This window comes from Gobius niger (assembly GCF_951799975.1).
Source record: "Gobius niger genome assembly, chromosome: 5".
NCBI lineage: Eukaryota > Metazoa > Chordata > Actinopteri > Gobiiformes > Gobiidae > Gobius > Gobius niger.
This window is the reverse complement of record NC_136856.1, coordinates 2,827,067-2,844,103: the sequence shown is the minus strand read 5'-3', so window position 1 is coordinate 2,844,103 and position 17,037 is coordinate 2,827,067. Positions and strand designations below refer to the sequence as shown.

The following is a 17,037-nucleotide window of genomic DNA, read 5'->3' as shown; positions in this document are numbered from 1 at the left end:
AGAGAGAGCGAAGAGAGGCCGGAGAGAGAGCGAAGAGAGAGCGAAGAGAGGCCGGAGAGAGAGCGAAGAGAGAGCGAAGAGAGAGCGAAGAGAGAGCGAAGAGAGGCCGGAGAGAGAGAGCGAAGAGAGGCCGGAGAGAGAGCAAAGAGAGAGCGAAGAGAGGCCGGAGAGAGGCCGGAGAGAGAGCGAAGAGAGGCCGGAGAGAGAGCGAAGAGAGGCCGGAGAGAGAGCGAAGAGAGGCCGGAGAGAGGCCGGAGAGAGAGCGAAGAGAGGCCGGAGAGAGAGCGAAGAGAGGCCGGAGAGAGAGCGAAGAGAGGCCGGAGAGAGAGCGAAGAGAGGCCGGAGAGAGAGCGAAGAGAGAGCGAAGAGAGGCCGGAGAGAGAGCAAAGAGAGGCCGGAGAGAGGCCGGAGAGAGAGCGAAGAGAGGCCAGAGAGAGAGCGAAGAGAGAGCGAAGAGAGAGCGAAGAGAGAGCGAAGAGAGAGCGAAGAGAGAGCGAAGAGAGAGCGAAGAGAGAGCGAAGAGAGCGAAGAGAGAGCGAAGAGAGGCCGGAGAGAGAGCAAAGAGAGAGCGAAGAGAGGCCGGAGAGAGGCCGGAGAGAGAGCGAAGAGAGGCCGGAGAGAGGCCGGAGAGAGAGCGAAGAGAGGCCAGAGAGAGAGCGAAGAGAGAGCGAAGAGAGAGCGAAGAGAGAGCGAAGAGAGAGCGAAGAGAGAGCGAAGAGAGAGCGAAGAGAGAGCGAAGAGAGAGCGAAGAGAGGCCGGAGAGAGAGCGAAGAGAGGCCGGAGAGAGAGCGAAGAGAGGCCGGAGAGAGAGCGAAGAGAGGCCGGAGAGAGAGCGAAGAGAGAGCGAAGAGAGAGCGAAGAGAGAGCGAAGAGAGAGCGAAGAGAGGCTGGAGAGAGAGCGAAGAGAGAGCGAAGAGAGAGCGAAGAGAGAGCGAAGAGAGGCCGGAGAGAGAGCGAAGAGAGAGCGAAGAGAGAGCGAAGAGAGGCCGGAGAGAGAGCGAAGAGAGGCTGGAGAGAGAGCGAAGAGAGAGCGAAGAGAGAGCGAAGAGAGAGCGAAGAGAGGCCGGAGAGAGAGCGAAGAGAGAGCGAAGAGAGAGCGAAGAGAGAGCGAAGAGAGGCTGGAGAGAGAGCGAAGAGAGAGCGAAGAGAGGCCGGAGAGAGAGAGCGAATAGAGGCCGGAGAGAGAGCGAAGAGAGAGCGAAGAGAGAGCGAAGAGAGGCTGGAGAGAGAGCAAAGAGAGAGCGAAGAGAGGCCGGAGAGAGAGCGAAGAGAGGCCGGAGAGAGAGCGAAGAGAGGCCGGAGAGAGGCCGGAGAGAGAGCGAAGAGAGGCCGGAGAGAGAGCGAAGAGAGGCCGGAGAGAGAGCGAAGAGAGAGCGAAGAGAGGCCGGAGAGAGGCCGGAGAGAGAGCAAAGAGAGGCTGGAGAGAGAGCGAAGAGAGGCCAGAGACAGAGCGAAGAGAGGGCAAAGAGAGAGCGAAGAGAGGCCGAAGACAGAGCGAAGAGAGGACAAAGAGAGAGCGAAGAGAGGCCGGAGAGAGAGCAAAGAGGGAGCGAAGAGAGAGCAAAGAGAGGCCGGAGAGAGAGCGAAGAGAGAGTGAAGAGAGGCCGGAGAGAGAGCGAAGAGAGGCCGAAGAGAGGCCGGAGAGAGAGCGAAGAGAGGCCGGAGAGAGAGCGAAGAGAGGCCGAAGAGAGAGCAAAGAGAGGCCGGAGAGAGAGCGAAGAGAGGCCGAAGAGAGAGCAAAGAGAGGCCGGAGAGAGAGCGAAGAGAGGCCGGAGAGAGAGCGAAGAGAGGCCGAAGAGAGAGCAAAGAGAGGCCGGAGAGAGAGCAAAGAGAGGCCGGAGAGAGAGCGAAGAGGGAGTGAAGAGAGAGCAAAGAGAGGCCGGAGAGAGAGCAAAGAGAGGCCGGAGAGAGAGCAAAGAGGGAGTGAAGAGAGAGCAAAGAGAGGCCGGAGAGAGAGCAAAGAGAGGCCGGAGAGAGAGCGAAGAGGGAGTGAAGAGAGAGCAAAGAGAGGCCGGAGAGAGAGCAAAGAGAGGCCGGAGAGAGAGCGAAGAGAGGCCGAAGAGAGAGCAAAGAGAGGCCGGAGAGAGAGCGAAGAGAGAGCAAAGAGAGGCCAGAGAGAGAGCGAAGAGAGGCCGAAGAGAGAGCAAAGAGAGGCCGGAGAGAGAGCAAAGAGAGAGCAAAGAGAGACACGTGACCTTCACAATAAGAGCGCAGTATCTGACTTCATACAGTGTGATGTTTTGAGACCCACTGACCCGCTCTTGTCACTCACGGATGAAGTGAAAGCTGCTTTGTTGAGTCGTGTCTGTGTTTTGGGATTAGATCAGATTAATCCTGAACTGTCTGCAGACACAGTCACTGCACGGCCATCTCAGGAAACACAATGTTAGCTGTGCCTCACCAGTCAAAAAAAACTAAAAACAAGTCCTTTTCCTGAAGATGATAAGGATTATTTTAATCAATCTCATGGTTAAAAAATCCCCAAAAGTTTTATCAGTCTCCCCCCAAAATTAAAATACATTAGTAAATGGGTTTTCTTGGGCGCGTTGGTTTTCTATCATCTGGATAAAAGGCATAAGAACGACACCTTTAACCTGTTCATTTGAAGGCCCAAGGTTCGGCCTCACATGCACTGCCCCTGGCGACCCGAGGGGGGCGCTGTGTCTGCGCTACACATTTCTACAAAACATGTGCAACACAAGTTCTGAGTTTTGTGGAGGCAAAACAACTTTCTCCAACTAAACTCAGACAAAACTGAGATCCTTGTTTTTGTCTCACAGACACAAAGACAAAGTGTTCTCAGTCACCTCGAGTCTCTCTCTCTGAGACAAAAACATCAGGTTCAAAATCATGGACTCAGACCTGAACTTAAACAGCCTCATCAAAGCAGTAACATCAGCAGCTTTTTACCATCTGAGAAACATGGCTCAGATCAGAGGAACAGTGTCAAAACCAGAGACTTGTCCATGTGTTTGTCTCCAGCAGGTTAGACGACTGTGACGGCTGCAGAACATCCAGAACCAGGAAATACGACCATATTAGTCCAGTGCTCCGGTCTCTGCACTGTCTTCCTGTCACTCAGAGAATAAACTTTAAAGGGGGGGTATTCTGCAAAATTGACCTTTTCAAGCCTTACATCATGTTATTCTGTCACTCCCTCATTAAAAACATGGCTGAAGTGTTGCCTTGGCACATTCACGTATTTCTGAGTAATCTGTAAAAACTCTGATGGCGGCCATTTTAGGGATAGGTTTGCCTGAGTCCTCCTAGGAACGCCCCCACCTCCTGGAGACGCCTCCGAGCTTTCGTCACCAGCCGAGTAACCAACCACTGCTCCTCAGCAGAACCCCCTCCCCACTGATGCCACAGACAGCGTGTGGAGGGGGCGTGTCTAAAGGCTCAGAGGTTCTTAAAGAGACAGAGGCCGTTTCTCAATCTGTGTACTTGTGCGGACTTCTGTGCTCGTGGACTCGTGAAACGTCATCACGCGCGGCCCAAGTCCTGTTCCAATTCAAAGTTCGCTTCTCAGTAAGTTCGCTGTAAATCCCCGGATGAGAACTTGCTCCGCCCGTTTTACCGAGGATGCATCAGAGGAGACTTGTGCGTTCTCCGCCAGCTATATTTCCCACAATCCGTTTCGTTTTGAGCACCGCGAGCCCCCGCCTGCAGCGGCCCCTCCTCGGCGCGCACTGAGCCGCTCCAGCTGAACTACAGCTGGTCGCGCGCATGTAAATAAACGCGGAGATGTTCCCGGTTTAAGTCTTTTATCCTCAGAGACGTGTCTACTGGTCATTGAGGACAAATGCATTTTACTTTTACATTGTTTTATTTAGGGGGCCCTGCAGACACATCTTTATATGGGGAAAAACAGTTACATATTTTAAAGTCTAAATTGTTTTTTGTTTTTTTTTCAGAATAATTTGCAAAACCCCCAAACAAGTTCAAATTTGACATATTTGTTTATTATTATGAGCCTGTTGTTTCAGTTTGCACATCAGATTTTTTAATGACTTTCCACATAACGTCTTATTTATAGGCTATAATTGTAAAAAATAATGTGAAATTGTTTAAAATGTAAACATTTATTTTTGTTTATTGCAAAAGTGTATAATTTATGTCTTTAAAAACATATTTCCTCTTCGATTGCAGTGTCACCCTTTTAATTTCATATGAGGTGATTTAATGTTGTAAAAGCTCACAGCCCTGTGTTCAGGAGCTACTTCCTGTGATGTCATCGAGTTCACTCGTTCCAAACGCTGAAAAAGCCGAGTCCACACTCGTGAACTCCTCAAGTCCGTTCTCCGAGTCTGCACCCGCAAGTCCGTACCCCGGAGTTCACGAGTACTGAGTACGCATACTGGGGATTGAGAAACGGCCAGAGGCCCATTTCAAGACATTCACTACAGCCATTTTGAAAGAGACATTTTATACAAGGCAGTTATTCTAATTTACTGCATTTACAGACCAACAGAAGGTTTGTCATCATTGTACTGTGATATAGACTGGTGCAATGTGACTGAAAAAAGCATAATACCCCCTCTTTAAAAGTCTTTTTATGGTTTAGCACCGAAGTCCATCTCTGACAAGTAACAGCCGCATGAACCATCTCAGGGAGGGGTCTCCTGGTGGTTCCAGAGTCAGGACTAAACACGCTGAGGCTAGAGCTAAAATCTGGAACAGTCTACACCAGGATGTGAGACAGGCCTCAGCTCTGACAATGTTCAAATCCAGGCTGAAAACAGTTCTTTGACACTGAAAGTATTGTATCTGCGCTCTTGCCTTTTACTGTAATTGATTCCTTTTATGTCCATGTGATTGATTTGATCTGTTGAATTGTGCTCTACAGATAAACTTGCCTTGCCTAAAGGGACCTGATAACTGGACTCACCCTCATTGCGGTCGACGTCGCTGGAGGCCATCATTGTGGAGCAGGACCTGCCGTGTTCAGGATTCAGAGCCGAGAGAGACGACTGTGCAGCATCTGGAGGTCACGCTGGAGGATCCACAAAAACAGACACGGTTAAAGAGAACAACGCCAGCCCCATCTGTGAGCAAACATGAGCGAAACAAGTCCGTTTAGTTAAGGGCGTTAAGCGAGTAAACATCAGCGTGGAGCAAATACAGGGCATAAAATGAAGCTAAATGAGGAAAATGAGGATGGAAACAGGACTTTCGTGTGTTTTGTTTGTGATTTACTGTGACTTCCTGCTCGGGCTCGACAGATTTACTGCAGTACTTTGTTCTTTTACAACACTGGCTGATATCTGTGGGGCTGAAAGTGATAGCGGCGACTTCCTGTTTGTTTGCGTTGGAAAAGCTCAGTCAGAGCCTCAGAAACAGTTACAGGTTTAGTTTACTTTACTTTATGTTGTTTGAGAATCACAAACACAAAGACTCGCCGTTTATTTGTTTTGGACAAGTTCCCGCTGAAGAACCGAGCGAACAGGAACGTCCTGAATAAATCAGCCTGCAGATACAGACGGCAGCTCGCCCATATATGGTCATGTTTGAAGCCGTTGAGGGAAAACAAAGGAGAATAATCTAAACTTTCTATAATTATTACTACTTTAACAAATGCTGAATTATGAATATAGTTTCTGTTCAATAAAGATACATGAGCAAAGTGGTTCAACAGCCCATAATTAAATTAATAACAGAGAATTCTACAATGATATTTATTGTTTGTTTAGTTTATTGGTTTATTTGGTCGGGACAATTCATGTTAATTTCATCGACTTAAATATTTAGTCTTAATTTTAGTCAAAGTGATATTTTTGACGACTAAAATTTGACTAAAACTAAATTTAAAGTTTTTCATGAGACTAAAACTGTGACTAAAACGTCCAGATGTTTTAGTCGATTAAAATAAGACTAAATAAAAAGAAAAGGAGAGACTAAAATCATCCAAACTTCTACTGACCGTCTGAAAGAGCCTCAGATCATGTGAATCCTCGGCCAGAGGATCAGCTCTGAGCTTTGTTCATGAGGAGCAGAAACATGAGGCAGAGGAACTCATTAAATATGATTATAATGAATATTATCAATGCAAAGTCGACTAAATTTACTTGCGATTTTAGTCGACTAAAACTAGACTCAAATTTAAGAGAATCTTTTGACTAAATATCAACTAAAACTGAATTACATTTTAGTCAAAAGACTAAGAGTAAAACTATTGTATAGACTAGGCACTGGGATTATTTTCCCTTTGCTTTTCCCTGACATAAAAACAAACGGCGCTGTGTGATGATGTCATCAGGCCGCGCCGCTCAGTTTGCCTCAGGTGTGAGGGCCGGCCAGCAGGGGGCAGGTGTGAGGGCCGGCCAGCAGGGGGCAGGTGTGAGGGCTGACCAGCAGGGGGCAGGTGTGAGGGCTGACCAGCAGGGGGCAGGTGTGACGGCTGGCCAGCAGGGGGCAGGTGTGAGGGCTGGCCAGCAGGGGGCAGGTGTGAGGGCTGGCCAGCAGGGGGCAGGTGTGAGGGCTGGCCAGCAGGGGGCAGGTGTGAAACAGAGACCTCTCCTTAGTCGAGGCAAACTTGAAATCATTTGTACTTTTATGACTGTTAAGAAAACAGAAAACATTCAGCATCGTTTTCTAATTAATAAATATATAAATAGGCAACAAATAATCGTTTAATTATGACTAAAATAATCGTGATTGTTATTTTTTCAAAAATCGAGCAGCCCCAGTAGAGACTAAACGGATTGTCGTCTTGGGCTAATTTCCATCCGTCGTCCCCCATGTGCACTCTCAAACACACTCTGATTCATCCTGGCCTATTGTACATGTTTTAGTGGTAGGGGAAACCGGAGAACCCGGAGGAAACCTACGCAGACACAGGGAAACAAGCAAACCACAGAAAGACCCCGTCCATCTGGGACGCTACATGCTAACACTAGCTAATGTAAGCTACGACTGACATTATTTTCTGCTGAAAAAACATATGGACCTAATTTAGATTTGGACCTAGCCTGGTTTTACCAGACCAAACGTTTGGTGATAACGTATGTAGGGCTGAAACGACTAATCGACGACTAATCAATTATTGAAATAGTCGACAACTATTTTAGTAATCGATGAATCGTTTTCTGGTTCACACAGACTCAAATGGAGCAAAAATGACAGAAAAAGTGCAGTATTTTTTTGGAAAACCTACTTTGATTTTATATTCAGGGTCTGTAGTGTTTTGTACATTGTAAATTTCATGAATAGAGCCTTCAAAAAACATTTCCCTTTAGTTTACTCCATCAACACATCCGAAAAACAGCGCCACTTAAGCTATAATGTGATAAAAAAAATAATAAAAAAAATATTTCCTACACTATTCACAGCCAAGCGATTAACCGATTAATCGTAAAAATAGAGTGAAGCGAGCGATATCATAACTCTTGGGGACCTTCCTTGAACATTCCAAGGCTTCATTTTTAATTTCTGGATATTTGGAGCCGAGCCAGGACGGATACAACCAGCAAATGTGGCGCAAATGCTTGACGTCACCTACAAGCCCCGCCTCCCCCGCTGAATGGTCGGTAGAAATTCAGCTGATGTAACGCGGCCCCTGAGATCAAGCCCAGACGTACATGCAGGCCAATTATATTTGACCGGAGTTTACGGACGGCCAGGCTAATATGGACTAGGGCTGCTCGATTATTGAAAAAATAATAATCACGATTATTTTTGTCATAATTGAAATCACGATTATTCAAACGATTATTTGTTGCCTTTAAAAAAATCCATCAAAAAAGTGACGAAAATCCAGCAAAAAAAGTGACAAAAATCCAGCAAAAAAAGTGACAAAAATCCAGCAAAAAAAGTGACAAAAATCCAGCAAAAAAGTGACAAAAATCCAGCAAAAAAAGTGACAAAAATCCAGCAAAAAAGGTGACAAAAATCCAGCAAAAAAAGTGACAAAAATCCAGCAAAAAAAGTGACAAAAATCCAGCAAAAAAATGACAAAAATCCAGCAAAAAAAATGACAAAAATCCAGCAAAAAAGTGACAAAAATCCATTAAAAAAAGACAAAAATCCAGCAAAAAAAAAGACAAAAATCCATCAAAAAAATGACAAAAATCCATAAAAAAAAGTGACAAAAATCAATTAAAAAAAAGGCAAAAATCCATTAAAAAAAAAACAAAAATCCATCAAAAAAAAAAGGACAAAAATCCATCAAAAAAGTGACAAAAATCCAGCAAAAAAAGGACAAAAATCCAGCAGAAAAAAAGGACAAAAATCCATCAAAAAAAGGACAAAAATCCAGCAGAAAAAAGGACAAAAATCCATCAAAAAAAAGACAAAAATCCATCAAAAAAAAGACAAAAATCCATCAAAAAAAGGACAAAAATCCATCAAAAAAATAAAGACAAAAATCCATCAAAAAAGTGACAAAAATCCCTAAAAAAAAAAAAAGAAAAAAAAAAAATGAAAAAAATTGAAAAAAAATAATATTTATAATAATATCGTTTTTTGCGATTATGCTAATTTTGTAATCGTTTACTGTTGTAATCGAAATCGAATTTCGACCTATGGACCTATTTGTGTGCGAGAAATAAGTTTATATTCCGCCAGAAAACGGATAAAACAGCGAAAAATGGTGTTTCCCAAAAGATACTTCCTTCCCCCTCACACAGCGCCCCCTGCAGTCGCAATTCAACACTGACATGTTTAGAAGCTTCACACACAGGGTTATAGACCAAAAATATGGCCTCAGAAAAACCCACCGTCTCCTCTATGTTTAACTAGAGGCTTTTTGAGAGATGACAAAATTACACCAACTTGAAAATACCTTTGATATCGGTATCGGCTAAATACTGATATCGGAATAATAGGAAATACAGATCATATCCCAGAAACCACAATAAATCGTCGTCATTTTCCTGATTTAGTTCCATTTGATCCTTGTTTTGGTCCTGATATTGTCCTGATATTGTGATATATTTAGTCATAGATACTAGATATTGTTGGATCCGTTGTTTCTCTCAGTGCAGCTGTTTTCCTGAGCTCGTGATTGTTTTCTCGGTAACACAGCTCAGCTTTAAGATTTAATGAGTTTTTACAAACGGGCGATGAACATGTGACTCCTGGAGCCGCGGAGTCAAAGTGTCAGCGCGACTCGGCGACTCAGCAACTCTGCGGTCGCTCGGAAACTGGTTTTACTGCACAAGTCACAAGAAAAACAAAACGCAACAGTTCAAGATCAAAGTGTTTGTTTCCCCTTTTTCATTTCACAATGTGCGATTAAGCTTTTACTTATTATAGAGGACTAAGAAAAGAAGGTCGTTTTATTGCTTTGCCGCCTCCTCGACCTAATTTAAAATACACCAATATCTAATTCATAGAGTTTTAATTCCTTAGATTAGACATGGAAACAGAATGTGCCACAAAAACTTCATGTAACGTAATAACATTTAAAGGGATATTTCAGGATGTTTGACACAGGGCCTCATGTCCTCGTTATCCAGAGTGTTGCTGATTTCTGGAGATATTTTGTTTGTAATTCATGCAGTTCTTTTATTTGAAGAGTTTCGTGGCGCTAGGCTAATGCAAGGCTAGTGCATGTCTATGGTATCAGCTAGCCTGCATTAAAAACAGTGTGTCTCCATAGACACTCTGGATAACTAGGAAATGAGGCCCTGTGTCAAAAATCCTGAAACATCCCTTTAAGCAACAGTCCTATCCCTGGAACACGAGCCTCTATGTGTTGACACATAAAATACACGTAGTTTGTATCTTTTTGTATTTTTCTGGCATTTCCTTTGAAATATTATGATTTTATGCATCGTTTCTCATCATTTCTGTAATTACAGGTAGGGATGAGTGTCGTTAAAGGGACTATACAGTATGTTCCTCCCCCTACATGTTCCTCCATGGCCTGATGTGTAGAGTGAGCTAGGGCTGAAACAAATAATCGATTAATCGTCGACTAATCGATTATTGAAATAGTCGACAACTATTGTAATCGATTAATCGTTTTCTGGTTCACACAGACTCAAATAGAGCAAAAATGACATGAAAATTTAGTATTTTTGATGAAAACCTACTTTGTTTTTATAGTAAGTGTCTGTAGTTCACTTTGTACATTGTAAATTTCATGAATATCTGTTTGTGTCTCGTCCAATCAGAAGCAGAATTAGCACCAAGAGCCTCCAACAAACATTTACTTTAAGTTTACTCCATCAACACGTCCTCAAGCAGATCCACTTTAACTTTATGTGATAAAAAAATGGAAAAAAATCAAACGTTCCTACACCATTCATTGCCAAGTGACTAATCGATTAATCGTAAAAATAGACGATAGATTAATCGATTACAAAATAATCATTAGTTGCAGCCCTAGAATGAGCTCAGACCTGTTCACCACAACTGCCTCTACAATCCTGCACTGTCACTCAGAAAGTGTCACTTCGGGTCTGAAGTGTCGTCATGCACGAGCTTTAAAGGGATGTTTCAGGATGTTTGACATAGAGCCTCATGTTCTAGTTACCCAGAGTGTTGCTGGTACCTGGAGATATGTTTTTGTAATTCATGCAGTTCTTATGTTTGAAGAGTTATGTGGCACAACTAAGATTTACAGTAAAAAAAATTCCAAGAAATGTACATTTAACATCAACTTGAATCCTATTTAATGCTTAACAATACCATTTGAGGACTTTAATGAAGTATAAAGCTGCTCAGTTACCATTGTCTATTATTCTAGAAGCTAAAAGTAAATGGACATTCAAGTACACGTCCATGTAGCTGCACATCTTTCTGCTCTGTTTCTCTGAAAGCACAGCCTCATCTTTCCTCTGGCTGCAAACTAAACCTGACACTGGTTCTAGTCCTGCAGCTCTGAAAGCCACACAAATGTTGCCCAACACGAGATAACCTTATCTTGTTATGACACACAGTTCTTGGCCTGTAATGTCCACCCAGGATTAAAAACAGTGGAGAAAACCTGGAGTTGTGTGGACGACACCTGGACTGGCTTAACACTAATTATACACCGCTAACGAGAGCGGGATCTGAAAATAGCGCCGTGTGCTAGAGCAGCAGGAGCTCGGAGTTTACAGGGTGGAGTCGAGGAGATGCTTTGGATTCTAAACTTTAAATCTGTTGGAGGAACAGCCGCGATGCAAAGCCAGAGTTCAGAGAAAAGGGAGGTTTATGGTCAAATAAATCAACAGTGGTTTGTGTTTCCTGCAGCAAATGACACGGAATTACATGTCCACAGTTACCATGGAGACCCGCCATGTTTGCAGCTGTTAGCAAACGCTTTCCATGGATACAGAGGCCACAGCGTCATAGAAGGGGCGTGGCTTCACCGACGGGGAAAATAGAATCTTTATTCTGGTGGAATATAAACTTATTTATCACATGAATAAAGTCAAGTCTAAATCGGGTCCATATGGATATTTTCTCACAGCAGATTGTTCAGGAGAAGTGAAAAAACGGCAGTCACAGCTAGCGCTAGCTAAGCGTTAGCATCCTCCGTTATTTATGTATTTACTTTGCTCCTCTCCATGTCCTTTGTATCTGTATTTAGTAGAAACATAATAATTCATCATTTGTTAAAGTAGTTTTTGAATAATTAGAGAAAGAGATTTTTCACCAAATTGTTTCCCCCTAAACTGTTTTCAGACATGACTATATATGGGCGAGTCCAGTGGGGACGTCAAAGCTCGACTTCCGGGTTTGCAGATGTGCGAGAAACTACAAAAAACTCTTTAAAACCACAATCAATATTTGTGAAACTCACAGAGAGTTACTGAACAGACTTATTTATCAGAACCATGAGCCAAACATGCTGAACTTACTGCTATAAAAGTCAGATTTACTAAAGTCACTACTTCCGGGGTTAGCGTAGCTGCTACACCGTTAGCATTTATCTCCGCTAACCCGGATGTAGCGATTTTGGTAAATATTACTCTGAAATCCTCAGGTCGTTTTCCTTTATGTAAAATATAAAGTTTGATGTTTTTACAAAATGTGACTCATGATTTTAATAATAATAATAATAATAATGCATTGGTTTTATATAGCGCTTTTCTGGACACTCAAAGACTCTTTACATTGCACTATTCATTCACTCCATACCCGATGGTGGTAAGCTACTATTGTAGCCACAGCTGCCCTGGGGTAGACTGACGGAAGCGAGGCAACCAGTCTGCGCCATCGGCCCCTCCGACCACCACCACTCACTCACACACTGCATTCGCCAGGCTTCCTGGTGTTACTAAACGGACTCCCATCCAAGTACAGACCAGGCCCTTCCCTGCTGAGCTTCCAAGGTCTGACGGGATTGGGCAAAGGCGGTATGGCCACAATTATATTGAGGTTGATGGAGAACAAGATGTAGTAAACTGTAAATAATCTGCTTTGTAACAATAACCTGCACCTATGCAGTACATACACAATGGAATAGTGTGTATTAGTACTTTGGAGGTACACAAAGGGATAAGACAAGGCTGTTAGAGTTATGTCTTATTTCATTATTACCTCCATTGTGTAATAACCCAAACAGTTATTACACATCGTTACAGAGCTCATTACATTGCAGTATCTTTGGTACAATGTGTCACGGGTGGTGTAAAATAAAGTGTTACCAGAGTGTTTTTTTTTGGGGGGGGGGGTGTTTGGTAATTCAGGACACTGTTTGTGATTTGATACAGGCAAAACAATGCGTTAAACACATGGACTCTTTAAAAGGCAGTCGTGGCCTGGTTTAAAACAGGAGGGGCTGATTTTCATCATCGCCAAAACACCCAAGAACCTCACCCTTGTCGCCTAAAGTAAAGAACTACTTTCTGCAAATGCCAATGTTTCAGGGCTTTAGGATCCACCAACACCCTCGGATGACGAGCCGAGGACCCAAATCAAACTGTAATCTGTCATATATCGTATAAAATCTTGCATTTTCCACTAGTTTTTGCTGAACAAGCCGTAGATTTCCCTTTAAAGACTGAAACTATGATCAAAACAACCCAATAACATTCATTATAACACAGTTAGTGTTTCCATGCAGTTTCAGATGGAGAACATTGAATAAAAGTTCCCTATTGACTCACGACACACTTTAGGGTCCCGACCCCCCAGTAGAGAATCACTGTTTAACATTATACATGACCGAGCAGGATGTTCTGACAGGACATTAAAATACTGACACTTTAACAGGTATCTGAGCTCTTATTTGCATAAAAATGTTTCTCAAAATCATCTTGGGGTCCAGAGGTTCTGAGCTGGAGGGCCAGATTAGGCCCCCGAGCCGGACCATTGACTGGTTTAAGGTGTTAGTTTCACCACTACAATAATATCCTCCCACAAAAGCACTTTTACAAGTTTAACAGCACAATTATTGTTCAGATTAGGCCCGTCACCGTAACGATATATTGAGGCAGGAAAGTATCGCGATAAACGATATTACTGATTCTAACGATACTCGATATTGACAACTCCCAAGGCACAAAAATGAGAGTAAACCTTTGTTCTAAAAGTGTACAGTCATGTATATATAATGTAATATAATGAAACGATTTGCTTCAGTTAAAACTCTAAGTTTTACAAAGAAAGAATAAGGGAAAATATCCCAAAAATGTATCGTTTATCTGTTTTTCTATTGAACGATAAGTCGATATAGTATTTATTGTAACAGCTAGGGCTGGCCGATATATCGATATTTAAGATATATCGATATATTTCAAAAAGAGATATGGAAATAGACCATATCATTTAACACACACATTTAACAAAAGGAAACAGGCGATCTCAAGATGACTGATCTTTAAAGTTTCTCATTCTGATTTTATTTTGTTATCTCCTTATATGTAAATGCTGCACTATTTTATTTTCTAGGCTATTTTTATTTAAGATGTTTCTATTTAAATGTGCACCTTTGGAGCTTTATTATACAGTGTTGATGTTCACATTTTATAGTGAGTTTTCAATAAAACTAATCATATTTGGATTTGACTTTGACATTTAATTTCACAACTCTCCCTTTGCAGAAAAAAATATCGGGATATATATCGTATATCGATATTCAATCAAAATATATCGGGATATGACTTTTGGTCCATATCGCCCAGCCCTAGTAACAGCCCTATCTCTATATATCTATATCTATATCTCTATCTATATCTCTGTCTATATATCCATATCTCTATATCTCTATCTATATCTCTGTCTATATATCCATATCTCTATATCTACATCTATATATCCATATCTCTATATCTCTATCTATATAGCCATGTGAGATTTACAGCGTTTTCATCAGTTCAATATCAGCCCCTTATGATTAAATCAGTCATTTCTGAGACCCCATGTTTTAAGGTAAACACTTTAGTAACACTGTATTTATCTTTATCACAGACTCCCAGAGCAGGAACTCAAAGCTGTTGACTCAGGCTTACACTTTTTACTGCTGAAGTAACAGACAATCTGCTTATTCTGTCCCAAATCAGCTGAATTTTACAACACTCGTGTGGCTAGTGAAAGTCTGCGCTGCTAGCTTCTCTGAAAAAGGCACCATTCAGGATCATTTCAGGAAAACACTGATGGACAAAAGTGCACGTGAAGCACCTGATGTCCCGATGGGTCAGATTTAAAGCCAATTCACCGGTTTAAGAGGTTTTAAAACAGTGATTGTGTGAGGAAATCTCTGCTAACCCAGAAGTAAACATGCTAGTCATCCCCTCCGGCGTCGACGTGACAGAACCTAGCTTACGTACCTCGGTATAAACGCTGCCCTTTTCGGTCCGTTTCCGGGATTTAAACCGCGGGTTGGGGGATATCGGTGCGTGTTCGTGTCTCCCGGAGGTGCCGGTGCATGTCCGCGGCGGCAGGGCGGAGGACGGGCGGGGGGGAAGGCGGACGAAAAGTCGCAGCGGAGTCGAGGAGAGATGAGCGGGTGTTTCGCTTTTGGCCAGCGGAGCGGTCACGTGACTGTGCCCAGACGCTGTGACGTAAGCGGCTGACGCGCCGTTGCCATGGACGCGGAATATGGCGTCTGGCAAGTTTTTTTTTTTTTTCGGGGAGACGAAAAGAAACGCATTCACCAGGAAACTAACTCAATTATCACTATCGATTTATAAATGGCAACTTTCACCTCTTAACCCCCGCCTGAACCGAGCACATTTTCTCCAGTTTGGCTTTACCCAAATCGAAAAGCTTCTTGAAAAAAATAAAATAAAAAGCGGCAAATTAACAAAAACGAGCCGGAAAAAGCAACAAAAGTGACAAAACCATGATGAATACACAACAAAAATGCATTAAAAAAATACTATGAAAGGAAATCAAAAATATACGCAGCGACAACGCAACAAAAATGTTCCGATCCATTTTGTAGGTCATAGCTACAAAAAAAGAGAGACGTATCCATTTGTCTCCAGCAGGTTAGACGACTGTAACGGCTGCAGAACATCCAGAACCAGGAAATACGACCACATTAGTCCAGTGCTCCGGTCTCTGCACTGGCTTCAGTCACTCAGAGAATAGAAAGAAGTCACCGAAGTCCATCTCTGACATGTTACAGCCGTATGAACCATCTCAGGGAGGGGTCTCCTGGTGGGTTCCAGAGTCAGGACTAAACCCGTTGAGGCTAAAGCTCAAATCTGGAGCAGTCTTCATGAGGATGTGAGACAGGCCTTAACTCTGACAATGTTCAAATGCAGGCTCAATACACTTCAGAAGGAGTTCTGACTCCGCGTTGTGCATTATAACCGTCTAATGCACGGCTCCTCGACGTTTAAAAGGGGGTATTATGCTTTTTTCAATCACATAGCACCAGTCTATATCACACTATAATGATGACCAAACCTGTTGGTCTGTAAATGCAGTAAATTAGAATAACTGCCTTGTATAAAATTGCTCTCTCAAAAAGGCTGTAGTGAATGGTGCGTTGTCACTTTGGGCACAATGGCCACACAGGATATGATCTGAGTCTGACCCGGAAAGTGACTTTGGAGACAAACCTTCCACACTGGATGCTTGGAAGGAGCTCTTGCCTGAAAAATAACTGCTGTTTGGAGGCTCTAGTACCTCTTCGCTACTGCCATGCCCTATGGATCTCTAACTATACCCCCATGGACGACACCAGGATCTGCAGGAGCCCATACAACTCAAAAGACGAACATTACCTGTGCAGGTGGACAATGGTTATTCGAGGTTACCCGTTAGCTTGTTATAATCGACTACAGCTCATTGTTGATGAAAAGTCTGCAAATTGTTCAGCAGAAGCGAAAACGGCACTTAGCGCTAACGTTAGCATATGTAGCATGATGCTAAAGTAGTTTCCTGGTTAGAATTGTGTGCTTTTAAGTATTTATGGGCTGCTGAACCACTTTGCTCCTCGATAAGAACACGTTTAAGAACCCGTGTCACTGTGGGATGAGTCTGAAGCCGAGGAAAAACAAGAATCGCACAAAAGCCATAACTATGTCTGATTTTGACACATGGGACAGAATTTTAGCTAAATCATAGTTAATAGTTTATAGACATTCACAGGAAGTGACATAGAGGCGAGTGATTTTAAACTGTTGCCGTGCCGACCATGTTAAGTCAAAGGGAAATAATAAATAAATAAAATAAAATCCATCTTTTATCAAACAGTTTAATCATTTTCAACAAATCGGAACAATCACAAAATCACATTCTCTTAAATTAAAACCTCAAACTTTAGAATTCATCTCATTTTGGCTTTGAATCTTAGTCATAAAAAGCGTTAAAACAGTTTTTCCTCAGTTAATCTCACTGTAGTGCCACTTAAATAAATATACTTTATAATCCCTGCTGAAATTAAACTTCCTGATCAAAATCACGTGACCCTTTTGAATGAGACCAAACTGATCTTGTGAAATGATAATTGAGGTTTGAGATTCTTCCATATGGCTCTTTTCCGCTGAGTCCTACCAACAAACTGTGCTACAAACTAGAGCTTATTCAAACCAAGACTTCATAAAAGGACACCATGTAGAGCAACATGATGAGTTAGTTTAGGAAACTCCTTCCCTGGCGCAGCACGGTCAGGATCTTCTTCCCTTTAAGAATATAGTTATAAACCATTTG

General features: G+C 42.7%; 1 protein-coding gene across 1 annotated transcript in view; it reads right to left on the bottom strand.

Moving 5' to 3' along the window:
- slc36a1 (solute carrier family 36 member 1) overlaps positions 1 to 4,995 on the bottom strand; it is an 80,027-nt gene extending 75,032 nt beyond the window's left edge. The window contains exon 1 of the mRNA XM_079556311.1: positions 4,889 to 4,995. Coding sequence (XP_079412437.1) covers positions 4,889 to 4,922 — 34 coding nt within the window. The 5' untranslated portion in view covers positions 4,923 to 4,995. The remainder of the gene's footprint in view (positions 1 to 4,888) is intronic.
- Between the last annotated feature and the right edge of the window lie 12,042 nt (positions 4,996 to 17,037).